Source organism: Cebidichthys violaceus, unplaced genomic scaffold, assembly GCF_023349555.1.
Source record: "Cebidichthys violaceus isolate CVI_PGR_0920_01 unplaced genomic scaffold, fCebVio1.0.p SCAF_8, whole genome shotgun sequence".
In the NCBI taxonomy this organism is placed as follows: domain Eukaryota; kingdom Metazoa; phylum Chordata; class Actinopteri; order Perciformes; family Stichaeidae; genus Cebidichthys; species Cebidichthys violaceus.
The window spans coordinates 1,173,372-1,189,373 of NW_027176964.1; the positions used below are offsets into that span (position 1 = coordinate 1,173,372).

The window sequence follows — 16,002 nt, forward strand, 5'->3', positions numbered from 1 at the left end:
AGTAGTTTGTACCTGCAGATGAAGCAACAGAGGCCAGTGACGCCTGGGCTGCAGCTGCGGCCTGGGCGGCGGCGGTTGCCTTGGCAATCTCAGATTTTGGTCGCCGCCCCCGGCGACGGACGCCCTCCTCCCTGACGACAGGGCCGGTCAATAGGCGGTCAAACATGGCCTCCGGGAGGAAACCCTGTGCAGTGGAGGAGTTGAAGGAAGAGGAAAGGAAACAATGGTCAGTACACAGCCCAGCTCACGGTGACGTCCTCACAGACAGTGGAACTGATCACAGCTGCTCTCTTTGCTACTAACCGACTGTTTGACGATGTCTGTCCAATCAGGGGCAATAGAATACTCCGGGTTCTCCAGCAACCATCTGGGAAGCTCCTTCATTGGTGGAGCCATGGCCCCACCCATCTGAGGAGCAGGAAGAAGAAAATAAGTAGAAAAGAGACACATCCACTACTGCACCGTATCTGCCGGGAGTGGAGAACCCTGATGGGCTTACCTTGCGTCCGTTGCGTCGGTTGACCACAGGCACTCTCTCGTCTCCGGTTAGGGTGTTGATGTCGATCTTGTTGGGGTTTCGACAGCGGTGGCGCTTCTGCTTGGGCTTGGAGAACTGAGACTGAAGTAAATCCTCGCTCTTCTGTCGTAGGAAGGGAACATACAGAGGTGGGTGTGAATAACTCGTGGCTTAGAGAGAAGACCACCAGGAGGGGAAACTTCATTGAGATCTGATCCTGCTTAGGCTCACACTAACAAAGGACTTGAGGACATTTTAAAAAGAGAAAGGCGTACTGGTGTGAATCCAGCCATGTCCATGGTGTAGGTCGGGTGCTGCCTCAGCCACTCTCCCAGCTCTTTGTTGGAAACCGGTGCCTCTTCCTCCTCCAGACTGCCGGAGGCCAGAGACCTGGCACTGGGGCTCTGCTCTGGGACGGTGAGGGGTCTGTGGGCCCGGGCAGACTCCTGAACCCCCTCCGCACCCGAGACCTTTGTCCCGTCGGCGTCATCCTGAACATCCAAGAGGGACACGGAGAAGGGAAAGATGAATTTAAAGTAGACACTCGTACAGTGTTGTGTTGGTGCAAAGCTGACGTCTGTTGTCTATAGAGTCTATATTGTAAAACCCGTCGTACCCCTCCTGCTCTCTTGTTGCCCATGAACAGCAGCTCCAGGCCTTCCACATTTTTCCTGCGGCCCCGCCTCCTCCTCATGATGGGCAGGTCGGCCTCCAGCGAACCATTGGCTCTGTGTCCGGAGGGCGGGGCTTGCTGCAGCAACTCCATCTGGGCCTTGAGGGAGGGGCTCGTCACCAGGGCACTGGGGAAGCCGGCCAATGACGGAGAGGCCTTGTGGTGATGGTGCATGCTCTGAAGACAAAACAGTTTTAGTTCATATACTATAACACAATACTATAACTTTTTGCTAGTTTGTCAATACAGTTTCATACTAAAGGCCTTTAAACAGTGGGGGCGTGAAATACATTAATATTTACATCTAGGGCTTTTAATGTGAAAGGTAAGAATGGAAGGAGCGGATCTGGTCTGCGCTGCCTTTGTCAAAGTTGAAAGGAGTAATAAAGTTTGCGGTGTTCACACTACGGAGCCTCCGACTGAAAGTAACCCTTTTGCTGCATAGTAATCAAGTTCTGTGTAAAGACCCCCCCCCCCGTGTGTAAAGGCCTCGAGGAGCTCCGTGCGGTCACCTTGGTGAGGTCTATCGCCTGGCTCTGGGACTCTGCGGCAGAGTGGCTCTCTCTCAGCTGAGCCACCATCTCCATCAGGTTGCGTCTCTTGGCCGCCCTCTCCGCCTCAATCTCGATCTTCCTCCTCCTCCTCCTCCTCTGGCGAGGTGCCGTCAGGCTCAGAGCGTCCTCCTGCAATGCCAGGTTAACAGTTACACCTCTCATCTAGTGTTGTTACGGGGACTTCAGCAACAGTCAGATGAGGGTTAGAATAATGACCAACTTCAGATTAAATTAAAATCTTTTTATTTTGTATAAAAAAAATAAATAGCACTCACATGAACCTGTGGCGACAGTGTTTTGTCCTCACTCCCACTGTAAGCCGTGTGGATGCCGGCCATCGTCAGCTCGGCGAGGCTCCGCCTCTGCAGCGGGCTCTCGGTCACCGTGGCGACGGCGGCCGTGGCGACAGCGGAGCCGTGCCCCGGCAACAGGTTGCTGGGGAAGTCGAAGATGTGGCGCCTGTTTACGGGCCACTTACCCTTCAGGACGGCATCGCAGATGTTATCCATCCTGTTGATCATCACTCGATCCTACGGGGAGGAAACTGAAACGCTCAGCAAAACCTAATTCCACTTCAAAATATCCTCATTTGGAACCCGTGGACTTTCTCCCAAAACACCAGACTCATCACTCCCGGCTGTTATCATTCACTATCGGAGACTCACCTTGGGCCAGAATGAGAAGGAGTAGGCTCGGTCTTGTAAGGCCTGCAGTGCAGAGGTCTCCGGCAGGTCGTCGGGGCAGAACCCGTCTCTGGTTTCGTTTTGGGCTGACGTGCTCAGCGATGCGATGCTCTCCTCGTCAAAGTTCTTCTGCTCGGACGCGGCGCTCGCTGTGTGGGCGGGGGACACAAGTCACACAAGAGACCACATTTAGAACTTCACATCATCATCTCTGGTAAACCAAAGTTCCACTGAGATAAACGACCGACTTCCTCCAAGCTAATGTCAATCAACGTCCCCCTTACCTTCAGCCTGAGAGGATTTCTCTGATTTGTCATCTTCATCCATCCTCTCCTCCTCCTCTTCCTCCTCTGGGCTTTTCTCAGTGTTAGCTGACTTTGGGGATTTAGGAGACTCTGGGTTTTCCCTCTCCTCCCCATCCTCCTGCTCTGCCGCCTTGTGGGCCGGTTGATCTTTGGGAGAGGAGGGATGCTCCGAGAGCTCGGCGGTCGTCTCCGTCTGGTCCCTGAGAGAGTCGGCGGCAGTCGAGCTCTTCTCTTCTTCGGTCAAGTCTTGGTCGTCTGCCGGCTTGGAAGTCGTCTCTCCTTCTCCGCTCTGCTCCTCTTTCTGCTCTTCTTTTTCCACTTTTGGCTGGGCCTCCTCCTCTTCCTCTTTCTTCACCTCGATCCTCGGCGAAGCAGTGCTTTCCTCTTTCCCCTCTCCTTCATTTCCCTTCTGCTCATCAACAGCTTCAGTCTTGATACACGGGATGTCGTCGACATCTCCTCGCTCAGTTTCCATTTTCACCTCCTTTCCTTCGCCCTCCTCTTTAGCTGCAGCGATGGCAACTTTGGCAGCCGCTGCGGCGCTCTCCAGCTCCGCGGAGGTGAGGAGGGGTGCAGGGTTGGTCTCCACCGCTCCCATTCCCGCTTTGGTAATCTCACCCTGGGCCGCTGCACTGCTGCGAGCCCCCCGCTGGCCGGTGAAGCGCTGGTGGGCGTCCAAAAAGGCCAAGGTGGTGTCGTTAAAGATGTGGTAGTCTGTTCGGCTCACGCCGTGCTTGCAAGCCCCCAGGAGGAGGTCCCGGTCGTGGCGTCCGCTCTCCCACCACTCGGGCAGGTCCTGGGAGGGCTGGCAGAGCTTGAGGCGCTCTGAGAGCAGCGGGTGGGGGAGGACCTGCTCCCGGATGCGCCGAAGCAGCTCGATGCGGTACAGGGTGCGGGAGGCGCGCTCCTCTGTGATGGGGTCGATGATCAGGGTCGGGTCTGGGAGTTCTGATAAGGTAAAAGACAGAGACAGACTCTCATTTAAACAAAATCTCATATTGGACTACTTTCTTTGACTGTAACGTTATTTTAGTGAATACAGAAAGCAGTGACGTTTCCTCTTACCGGTTTCTGTCTTGACCTGCATCCTGCAGACTCGTTTACACATGGCGATGAATGAGTAGTAGTATTTCTCCAGGCTCTCGTCTGTTTTCTTGTCCAGTCGAGCGAAGGCCCTGAACTGCGCCCAGTCGAATTTCTGACGCTGGGTGTCAAAGACGACTCCGAAGGTCGACACCACACGGTAGAAATCGGCCTCCTCCCGGCGAGTCCATCTGACAGAGAGACAAAACCAATGTGTGAGTAAATATAACTACAAAGAGTAAGGTATGATTTGAGGACATTCTATAACATGTCTAATAACTACCGTTGTCGTCTCTCCTTGTAGTACATGGCTCCGTCCGTCATCAGCGAGCTGGCGGTCATCACCGGCGACGCCTCCGGCAGGAACGGCCCACCTTTGGCAAAGTAGGCACCTCCTTTAGTCAGATACGGGCTTCCATCCGTCAGGAACACCGCGGCTGCATCTTGGATGTAAGTCGCCCCTCCTCCTCCCCCCGCGTCGGTAACCATACCGATGGCGGGCAGGAAGTCCCTGCGTCTGCGGCGGCGGCCGTCGGGCCGGCTGAGGGCCTCCTGCCGTTGCTGCTCCCTGCGGTTGGAGCGCTGGTAGGCCGTGATGAGGCGACGCAGCCGGGCGGTGAGAGCCGAGGCCGCCGGCCAGTAGAGCCGCTCGTTGGAGCTCGAGGCTCCGCCCACTCCTTGACCGTTCTCACCTGATTTGGCTACATGAGAGGAGAGATGTAAGGAACCTCATCATCACATCTTTATTTGTTATTGTGAAAGGATTTAAAAGCGGGTCGTGAGATGTGTGAATTCAAAGTTTACCTTCAGCTTCACCTTCCACGATGTCGTCTTTGTCATCCAGTGGAGAGTTGGTGAAGTCGTCCATGTCGTCTTTGAAAGGCATCCGCAGTGGCTTGTACTCTGGATCCTCATCCTCACTGTAGAGGTTGGGGGCAAAGAATTCATGATTTAAATTTCACGGAAGCACAGATAATTTTTAATATTTGAGGAAGCATCAACACGGAGATGTTAAAAGAAGGTAAAAAGACAAAACATTAAGACGCTGAACAAAGTAAGCTTCAAGTTTAACTCGAGGGATTTTATAATCCCCATGAGAGGACGTAAAGTATGTAAAGACAACTGGCAGCAGTTTAAACTAATAAAAAAAGACATCACGTACAAAAACATGTGGCCCTACACCCGTTTCCAGTCACATCTATCGGAGACCCTGGACTACATGCTTCAAATCAAAATCAGTCATTGTGTCAGACTATTTGAAGCTAATATACGAGTAGAAAGTGGAGTGTAGAGAAGCTCCCTCTCTTACCCCTCGACGCCATCTGCCATCATGTCGGAGCTCCTCTGCTCAGCGGCGATGGCCTTGGCGTCTGGCATGCCCACCCTCTCCAAGAAACACAGGGCGGGGTCAGCTCGCATCGAGTTGTACTTCTCATAGCCTGAAGAGGACGAGGAAGAAACAATGAAGAACACGGAAGCCTGGAGGCCACGAAGTCCACTTCAATTAGTAACGAGACTAAAAACAGGCACAGCTAGAAAAACTGCTAGAAAGAGTGAGGGAAAAAAAGTTGTGCTTTCTAGCTCACTCCTAGACAGACGTGGTGCTACACAGTCCAACACACACACACACACACACACACACACACACACACACACACACACACACACACACACACACACACACACACACACACACACACACACACACACACACACACACCAATATTAAATGAAGGAGTAGACAAAAACAGCAGCAGAAGGGCAGACCCCAGGAGCCAGCTGCTGACAAGACAGACAGTCCGCTAGTGTGTGTGTGTGTGTGTGTGTGTGTGTGTGTGTGTGTGTGTGCACGCTTATCCAAGTAAGCCTGCAGGTGCTCATTTGTGTCAGAGAGAGAGAGAGAGAGAGAGAGAGAGAGAGAGAGAGAGAGAGAGAGAGAGAGAGAGAGAGAGAGAGAGAGAGAGAGAAAGAGAAAGAGAAAGAGAAAGAGAGAGGATGAAGAGGAAAAAGTGTGTGTGTCATGGCATCTATGAAAGTGAGCTAGTGGGTGTGAGAAACTGTGTGTGTGTTTGTCCGTTAGAGGCATTCAAGCGGAACAGATTAGAATGTGCAGATCCCACTGAGACACACAGTGAAGGGGAGGGAGAGGGGGGGGGAAAGAGAGAGAGAGAGCGAGAGAGAGAGAGAGTAGAGGACAGGTGGAAGGAGAGGAGAAGCCACAGACCCTCTCCTTCAACCTTCCATTCATTCCTCCTTCCCTCCATCACATTTCAATTATGGAAGATGTGACGCATTGTTCCCTAACCGGCCCTGTGACACACACACAGACACACACACACACACAGCCAAACGTTAATCATCAAGGCCTTACAGGCCATCACTTTTCTCTGTGTGTGTGAGACATGCATTGTTTTGTGCGTTAGCCCCCCCCCCCCCACCCCCAGGGCCTCCAAAGTGAATGAGGATTATGATTAACTATGAGTGAGCCCTTTTATATCCCTGTGTGTGTGTGTGTGTGTGTGTGTGTGTGTTTCCTAATTGAATCATAGAGGGTGGCAATGATGACAAAATTATGACAATTATGCCAAATTAATATGAATGAGTGTCTCCATCCACAGCTTGCAGACACTGGGAGTCACAGTCAGTCAGCAACCAGAGGTGGGTCATAGATCCAGATCCAGTGTCAGTAAACGGAGAAAAGGGAAATTAGTTTGGTATTATTATTATTATTATCCTCATCTGTGACATACACACCTGTAACTACCTGGCAAAGCGCACACACACACACACACACACACACACACACACACACACACACACACACACACACACACACACACACACACACACACACACACACACACACACGGCTCTTGGTGAAACCAGCCATCAATCACACTCCCGATAGCACACTGAGCCTGCCAGCTGCGTACCGCTATCGCCATAGCAACACCAATCAACCGGTGGCAGCAGAAGTGGGTGGGATGCGTGTTTGTGTGTGTGTGTGTGTGTGTGTGTGTGTGCCCACGCCCAGTTTAAACATGATGTGTGTGTGTATGTGTATGTGTGACTCCTTGCGTGATGTTTGCCGTGTTGGAAACCACCAGAGCGAGTCTGTGAGAGAGTGTGTGTAGGTGCTGGTGTGTGTGTGTGTGTGTGTGTGTGTGTGTGTGTGTGTGTGATGTTCATTTTGCATTCCCCGTGTTGGGAGGACGTGGATCTGTAGCGTACGGTCTTCTTACCGTGCTTGAAGACCCCGATGAGCAGGGATTTGTCGGCCTCGCTGTCCCACCAGTCGGCCGGGACTTCGGCGTGGAACGGTTGGGGGATCCAGACGTCCAGCTCACTGTGGCAGACAGACACACACGGCGTCACAGAGACTCAAATAATACCGTTTGTGTGTGCAATAATAAAAACAATAATAATGATGATCTAAACAGGAAGTACTGCCCCAGCTCCCTCAAGGTTCAAACGTCTCTTGGCAGCAGCCTAAATCTATTCAATATAAGAACTGTGTTTTGGAGTTCCATTTAGTTTTCTCCCCAAACGGGATGTGAAAAGAAACTGAAACAGGAAGTGACAAGAACCCGATGTAAATCAGCAGAATCAAGACTAGAATTGATAGTGTAAGTAACATCCAACCCTACACAGGGCTCCTTTGATTTCCTAATGTCCCTAATTGTAACGCTTCCGGCTCCATGTGGGCTTTGATCACGTATCAACAGTCTCCGTCCAATAAATCCAAACCTCAATAAGCTGGTAGGGGAGCATCATAGTCACCACAGAGACAGTGACGCACTCTATGGATGTGATCCAGTAAATTGTGGTCGCAGTGGAAAAACCCCTTTTAATAAATAAATGCAGATGACCCTCTGGATTATTCATTCATTTCCAAATCTATAAATCATATTTTAGAGCTTTTTAGTTAAAAATTTCAATTGAATTTAAGACTGTACAGACCCGCAGAATGTCTGAACACATTAACCCAACTAAGAGAAGCTACATGCAGCTCTGTATGATCATTTCATCCACGTTCGTATGGAGAGGAAACAAATGATCCCTGGGGAGTGCAACAGCCTCTACACCAGAGGTATTCAATTCAAATTCCAAAAGGTCCAGATTGAGAAGATCTCCTCGTGCAAAGGTCCGCAACATTACAATAATATCCAACTTGCGCTATTTAGTGCCGTATATATTCAAGAAGTCTAGTAGTAACGACGTCTCTGTGTAGTCAACAACGTACACATCAATTGTATTTTAACAATTATTATTCTCAGTTTTCAAATTTAACTGGATGGATTATAAACAATACATAGAAATACATGAATAAATGTTCTTCTCATTTCAAGTAAAATAAGGGCTGGATTAAAGAATAACTGACATAACAGAAAGATTTTGAAAAATGTGCATCTTAAAATAAAGTACTTAAAGTAAAAAATGATTTCACTGAATTGCCCTGCAGCTTTAAATTCAGTTCATTCAGGTGTGAAGTGATGTCAATCAAAAAAGCCATAACATATTTTTCTCATCTTCTAACAAGAGAAATTAGTGTGCAGGGACTTTATCTGTGGTTATTAAACCACATATTCCTCTCCGTTTACACCATTGTTGAACAGTGAATTCATGTGTTAGGATTCTGATCATATTGGGCTCTTTTTTTTTTTTTTTTAGGTTTATTTTCTGTGTCTTCATTTCAGATGTGAGTGGGTAGTTTGCTCAAAAGAATTGTGCTTTATCGTAGTGGCGCTTCACATTACCGCCTTTAATAATCGTCACGGTCTCTGAACATATGAGACATACTGGTTTTAAACTGCCCGTGGAAAGAATTAACCTATAAGAGTCTGTTCATTCTTGGTTAAAGACTCTGGTCTCTCTGGTCTCTGATCACTTTTCTCTTCTTGGAGAACGTCATGTGAAACAACTTCTCTGACTCACGTAATTATTCACCTGCCCTTCGTTCTCTTTCCTCGTCTCAGCCCCGTGTGTGTAAAAGACTCACTCGAGACAGGAAACGTGTCAGAATACCCATATTTGATTGGCTGAGCTGCATCACGTGATGTGATTTACAACGCATGTAATTGGTCGGTTTGTTTCCTGGACCACTGACCGAGTGCCGCAAAGGCTAGAAAAGCTGCGCCGGTTAAAATATAGGCGCTCCGTCAAAATTTTATAATTCTCAATTATCGATCGGTTTTAAGTCCAGAGTCCGAATACAACGGCGTCTGGGTCCGGATCCGGACCGCGGTCCGCCTATTAGTGACCCCTGCTCTACACCATGTGGGGTTTCAGAATCAGGGCACTGATCTTCATGGACAAGCACTGCTTAAGCATCTACAGATTTAGAAACGTTTATCACCATAGCACATCCAGTACAGGCCGACTCCCTCCTCTGGTATTAACCTTGTACCCACAAGCTCACAATGATGACCAACATGGCTGCTCTAAAGGTGTGTGGTATTATCATTGGAGTTAGTTTGGTCCCTTTAGTGTTTGTGGGACCAGTTAAGGGACTTAAAATATGCTCAATAGGATTCTTACAAACCATTTTACCATCATATTGTGAACTAAAACAGGTGTTCAGGAGCACTACTGCATATGTGAAATAGTTGTATAAAGCCTAGTGGGAGCAGCAAAGTCTGGTAAACTGAGACCAAGACTAGAAGTCTGACTGTGGAATGAACTCTGGAGGTGTGGAGTCAGAAGGACCTGAGCTCACCGGACCTCTGTAGGATACTCATCCTCCCCGCTGGAGAATCCAGGCTACGTTAGCCGCTACTAGCGTAACACAACCCCAACCTCCAGCTGAAGGACTCTGGTTCTGCTGCGTCGATTCTGCATCCACTGCGAGTCCTAAACGTTGCGTGTGCTATGCTAAATGTGTGGAGCGCTCCTGTTCGTACACACGGACATTCAGCTTCCATCGCAGCCTTTGGGAACACACAGTAACTAGAAGCTTTCTGACTCGACAGCAGCTTGAGAGCAATGCATGACATGGCAGCTAAACTCAGACTACGAGCTTATGAGGCCTCACTTTTTAAAAAACTAAAACCAGTTATTTGGTCAGCAACAGAACTCTCCATGTATGTAAATGACAAACTGACAATAATTATAATGAGTGAGGTTGTTGTTTTGCAGAGAGGATTTTATGTTGTGGCACCAAAAAAAAAAAGAAAAAAGAAACCTCCATTATGGAAAGAAGGTAGAAAATGGTGTTTCCAGCTAGCTCTGGAGAGAAAGGGTACAATAAACAATGGAAGCAGAGAGACAGAGGGTGACAGGAGGGGAGAAGAAACCAGGGAAACAGTCCCTTATCTCTGCAAACAGCAGCATGCCTGGCCTTGGCAACACACATGCACACGCCAAGACTGGCATGCTAAATCCCCCTGGCATATGTTGGCACGATGGCACCCCGTATGCTCACGTCTGGCAGGCACTGACACACACACACACACACACACACACACACACACACACACACACACACACACACACACACACACACACACACACACACACACACACACACACACACACACACACACACACACACACACACACACCATTGAGGGGGAGGGGAGAGAGGAGGGGGTGAGATCAACATGAAGTGCACGTGCTCCACATTATAAATGCAGTCACATCTGGGTGAAAGGGTGATGGGGGGGGGAGAGAGATGATGAGAGACTAAAGTGGACTGCAGAGAGAAAGGGGGAGAGAGATGAACAGATGGCAAGAAAAGTGTCGCGTGACGGAGAAGACGATGGAGGGAGCGGCGACGGAGTCATCAGAGTGAGACCTCCACGTGGACGGCATCGCTCTGTGAAACCTCGAGCCCGGTGAGAAAAAGTCTCGTACAACGTGCGGAGGGAAAGGAAAATGCTCTAAATGGGTCAAAACTGTGATAAATAGCTGGTGTTCCCCAGATAAAGAAACTGTGTTGTAGCTGTCAGAATAAAAAGAAACCAGCCAAAGAGGCCACTAGAACAGACAGAAATACACTCCAGTAATAATTCATCACACGCTCATAGAAATATCCATCTCTCAACTCACTCTCATGATGCATTCCATACATGAAAGCCTTTCCGTCAACTGTAAACTAGTATTCTTTTTCACAAAGAATCCCAACGGTCGTTCTGTTTTCTGTCGGTGATGTTAACAATAAAACGGATCACTAACAAGAACGTCTCGTTTTAAAATCTCCGGATGTCAGATTAGTTGAAGAGTGAGTTTGAGCAGCAAAAGGCTCAAAGATAAGAGAGAAAGGTAAAGCTGAAACGGCCTCCTGTGGTGGTCATCCATAGCGAGGGAGGATGCGGTTAAAGAGAAGCTTTCACTGACCTGGAGTCGGCTCCTTCCAGGATGCGATCGGCCTGGTCGCCGATGACTTCCTGTCTCAGGTAATACAGCATCCTCACCCGCAGCAGCACCCTGCAACACAACGTCCATTAGTTAGCTTCTGCTGAAAAAACTGAGAACCTTATTTTACATTAGCTGATGAGATGGTGGTCAGAGAGTGATGGTGGAAGAACGGTTCTGGGTGATTGTAATCATTGTGTAAACAGTGTGTGTGTGTGTGTGTGTGTGTGTGTGTGTGTGTGGTTCTAAATCCCTGTAGACTTTGCATCTTTGGGTTTTGATCTCCTGGTCACACAAAAAACATGTGAAGGCGTCCCATTGGCTTCTGGGAAATTGTGTCTTTCACTGGTTTAGTAGAGCAAATTATTAATCAATGAATCAATTGTAATGAAACTAATCTTTACATCTTTAAAAATTGTAATATTTGTTGAACAACGAAGCATTTGTTAAAAAGTAAATAATTTAAAATGAATGAACGTGAAAACTTTTCACAGACTTGAGAATCACTGATCGAATGCAATTCTTTTGCAAAAACAAAAATACTGTATTTCACAACTTGTTATTGGTAGCATTTCCTAATAAAGCCTCCGATATGAGAGATTTCATAACTCAACTGGAGGACGAGCTGTGAAGAAACTCAGTGAGCTACAACTCTGCAGATAACAACGTGCGCAGCTGAAATACCGGCTGCAGAATCACACATTACTGCTTTCTGCGGCTTCTACAACTGCTGCCTAATAAATGGTCTTCTTCTCTGGATACGAACCAACCCCAGTAAAACTGATCACTTCAGCCACGGCTCAAGAACGAGAGTCCGATCTGATCTCCTAATGCTGGAAACGCTGCTAACCGGGAGATGTTCCTTCAATGTAAACATTTTGTCACCAGGATTTAATGCCAATAATGGATGGAGGAGGGGCAGGGGTGAAGGGCGGGGGTGAAGGGCGGGGGTGAGGGGGAGGAGCAGTGAGGAAAAGAACTGAAAGGACAGAGAGCGGCGGCGCTGGAGGGGACAGAAAGTTTTGGAGAGGCAGCGAAGACGGGGGGGAGGGTATAAAAGCCCGTCACTCTGCAATGCGAGTGTGTTTGTGCATCAATGGCATCACAACTTGCCGTGTGTGTATGTGTGTGTGTTTGTTGGCAGGCTGTGTGAGCTCATCCATCAATGTGCCAGGCCTGATTAGCCACACAACGCTGTGCTCCAGCCTAGCAGATGGCACCACATAATCACCCCCAAGTGTGTGTGTGTGTGTGTGCGCGCGCGCGTAAGTGCGTTCTTTCACCCACTTCCAACAGGTCTGCCTGCCTAGCACCTGGCCTGGCACACAGCCAGACACACACACACACACACACACACACACACACACACACACACACACACACACACACACACACACACACACACACACACACACACAAACTTCCCCCTCAAGAAGAAGGAAAAAAAAAAATCTTGGGATTGAGGCCTATCTCCCTGACAACAGAGGAGAGAGAGCTGACCAAGGGCAGCGATCCAGCGTGTGTGTGTGTGTGCGTGTGCATTTTAAAGCCATGGCTCGGCCCACATGAGCTCGGTATCCATACCCTAATAACCCTTTCATAAACTGTTACTGGGCCCCTGCAGTGTGTGTGCAGTGTGTAGAGTGAGGAAGCCCTACTTGTTACAGTGGTGTTTCAGGTGTCTCTTGTAGCTATCCTCTTGCAGTAAGTGGTCGGGGTTGCAGCTGGCCAGCCAATCGGCTCGCGGCGTCTGCGGAGGCGGGGCCAGGGGCTTCCCCTTCTTGCCCTTCCTGCCCCGAGGGACTGGAGTGGAGAGACCTGGGGGGGGGAGGGGGGACAAGGTGCTCAGACAATGGTAGGGTACTTCTACGTAAAGACAACCTGTAAACCTCCTGAACAGCAGAATCCACAACACAAGACAAAACACTGCTGGCTTCAGGGATCTATAATGTTACAGTAGTAGTAACAATAATAATAATAATAATAATAATAATAATAATAATAATAATAATAAGCTAGGCTTGTTTGGACGAGGTTCTTCTTGAGCGGCTTCTTTTCTTTGGACTAATGTTAACTTGTTTCACTCTATCAACAAAAATGCGTCACATTCAATCATTTATCATTTTTATCTAGTTTTAGATAAAATGCAGGGGTGTTTGAGAGAGAGATGGGAAGAGAAGGTGATGAAGAGATTTCTCCTCTGCAGCAGTCATTCTGAGACGTGACATGTAGTGTGGGGCAGTGTGACTGTCTGCTCATGCAGTACATACAGAGTGAGTCTATAGCTGAATCAGGTATACTTGTGTGTGTGTGTGTGTGTGTGTGTGTGTGTGTGTGTGTGTGTGTGTGTGTGTGTGTGTGTGTGTGTGTGTGTGTTACCAGAGTGGTTGGTCAGCGTCTTGGTGGTCCCGTCTGCACTCGGGGTGATCAGGTCCCAGATGAAGCTCTTGATGTTCTCGTCTCCGCGGTAATGCAGCAGGCAGTAGGCCAGCAGGGCCCTGCAGATCGTCTCCACGTCGGCCTCCTTCAGGGGCCGCTTGAAGCGCCCGTGAGCCAGGATGTCGCTCCACCTGCCCCACCTACAGACACGGAGGAAACAGGAAGGGACACGGTCAGCCTACTACGTCAAATATCTAATACACAACATTCACACAAACGTACACAGATTACAGGCTCTGGGACTATTACAGTAAGGAGACGAGTGGTGTTGTATCTGGAGGGAATCAGTGAACAGGTAAAGAAAAGAGAAGCACCAATGGGGGAGTTTATCCACATGGGAAACTTCTAAAACTTTGGTCGAGTTAAAACTGAATAAATAGTACACCATCAAAAAAAACTATTTCAGAGAAAACAAAACTATTTTGTGAAAAACTAGTCAAACTTAATAATAAAGAATAAAGTTCCAAAGACCACCACCTCAGAGTGTCATTAGAGAACTTCCTGTTTCCACAGACCAGTTTCACTTCGTGATAATAGCAGACCACCTCAGAGTCACTATGTCAGGACATTTTGATGAGGATTTTCAAAATAAAAGCCCTCTAAAAAGGTCACATACAAGCTGCATTCCCTCTAAATTAAAATGAGTTAACCAGAATGATGATGCTGGTATGATCATACGCATTAAAGGGTTATATCAAAGGGTTTATTTTACAGACAATATGAAAATATCAAGAAATAGAAACATTATCTGAGATAATGTTTATCAGCCATATTAACCAGCTTTAATACCAATAACAATGATCCACTGCAATAATGCTGTAACATAACGTTTTGTAATGAAGGTGAAAGTTTCTCAAATAAATACATATTCCTAAAAAGGAATAACTCCAGAGAGCAAGCGATCTAAAGGCTGATGTGGTGGACAGCGTTCCTCACGCTGTCCTGGAATCTTTCCACTGCTGCTTCCAAATCTCCACTGAACCATGTGACCTTCCTCTGAATGTTTTTAGACGGGTGGGGGTGGTGGTGGTGGTGGTGGGTGGACGAGGGCGAGACGGATGATGGGAAAAGACAACAGAGCGGCCTGGATGCAGAGGACGGGCCCAGTCAGACAGTGTGTTTTTGTGTCCTACAGCCTCGGGCCACGAGACTAGACTGTAACAATAACAGCGCTGACATCTCACTAGCACCACTGTTCTGTCTTAATGCACGCGCACGTGCACACGCACGCCAAGTCAGCCGTGAAAATGGATGGGTTCGCCCGATAATAACTGTCTGTGGTAAGTGTGTCAATTTGTGTGTGTGTGTGTGTGTGTGTGCATGCATGCATGCAGTATAATGTAGTCTGAAGGCAGTGATTATTGTGTACTAGTACGATGCTCCTCTGTCACTGTACAGGTTAACAGACATTCTAATTAAATAGTGCTCTTTACAGCTCTAATGCAAGAATATATATCAACAATTATTACCTGAAGACAAATATAATGCGTTTTAAATCATTTAAAGCAAAAAAAAAAAAAAGGTATCATTTCAGTGGACTCATTTTAGAAAAGCGAGTGTGTGACAGGCTTAACATTAGTGTGTGTGTGTGCGCGCACTAGAATGCTTGGCGTAGAAAAGTGTGTCATGGTGCGTTTACAGCCACATCTGATTAGTGTGTTTCTGGCCTTGAGTGCAGCGGTAGGTCTACTCCGTGTGCAGGTCTGCATCCGTTAACTCATGAGCTCAACAACACACATTCAGTGGTCCACCTCTGTGTTGTACTTTTACCACTCATACCTGCTGCCTGGGGACATTTCTCTACAAGTTTACAACGTTTGCGTTAGTTTCAGACTCCCTTCATCTTCCCTTCATGTGCCTCATCTCTGCACATTTAAAGGACTAGTTCAACACTGTGGTACCACACAGGTCTGTTATAAACAGGAGACTGAGTGGCGTTTTTTAGTCTGGCTCTGTTTGAGGGTACAAAACCCCCCTTTTACCAGCTGCTCCCAAAGCTCACCGATCAACGCGGTATATCTCGTTAGCTTCACCTGTACAAAAACCAAGGAGTCACAGGGAGGCTACTGCTACGAGGCTAGCGGAGAGTCCCGTCCCGCAATGATAAGACACAGAACACCCTTTGAAAAACAACGTTGTCATTTTCACACTGATTGTACAGACTAAACATAAGGAGCAGAATGTGTTTTAACTAGCGAGCTTTGGAGGCGCTGGTGAGCAGGTTTTGTTAATTTCGGACAGAGCCACGCTAACCGTCATCATGCTAAGTTAAGCTGGTTGTAGCTTCATATTGAGAAGACAGATGTGAGTGGTATCCATCTTCTCACCAAGCTCTCGGCAACAAAAGAAAGGAAATAAGTTAATTTCTCAAACTCTTCAAATGCAACTGTAGACT

General features: G+C 48.0%; 1 protein-coding gene across 1 annotated transcript in view; it reads right to left on the reverse strand.

Moving 5' to 3' along the window:
• chd7 (chromodomain helicase DNA binding protein 7) overlaps window positions 1-16,002 on the reverse strand; it is a 69,892-nt gene that overhangs the window by 3,394 nt on the left and 50,496 nt on the right. The window contains exons 24-40 of the mRNA XM_068701599.1: window positions 13,548-13,747; window positions 12,827-12,986; window positions 11,151-11,240; window positions 7,058-7,161; window positions 5,125-5,254; window positions 4,620-4,735; window positions 4,099-4,516; window positions 3,798-4,006; window positions 2,712-3,680; window positions 2,410-2,576; window positions 2,020-2,274; window positions 1,703-1,873; window positions 1,134-1,367; window positions 793-1,008; window positions 500-640; window positions 304-408; window positions 13-184 (exon numbers count right to left, since the gene is read on the reverse strand). Coding sequence (XP_068557700.1) covers window positions 13-184; window positions 304-408; window positions 500-640; window positions 793-1,008; window positions 1,134-1,367; window positions 1,703-1,873; window positions 2,020-2,274; window positions 2,410-2,576; window positions 2,712-3,680; window positions 3,798-4,006; window positions 4,099-4,516; window positions 4,620-4,735; window positions 5,125-5,254; window positions 7,058-7,161; window positions 11,151-11,240; window positions 12,827-12,986; window positions 13,548-13,747 — 3,857 coding nt within the window. The remainder of the gene's footprint in view (window positions 1-12; window positions 185-303; window positions 409-499; window positions 641-792; window positions 1,009-1,133; window positions 1,368-1,702; window positions 1,874-2,019; window positions 2,275-2,409; window positions 2,577-2,711; window positions 3,681-3,797; window positions 4,007-4,098; window positions 4,517-4,619; window positions 4,736-5,124; window positions 5,255-7,057; window positions 7,162-11,150; window positions 11,241-12,826; window positions 12,987-13,547; window positions 13,748-16,002) is intronic.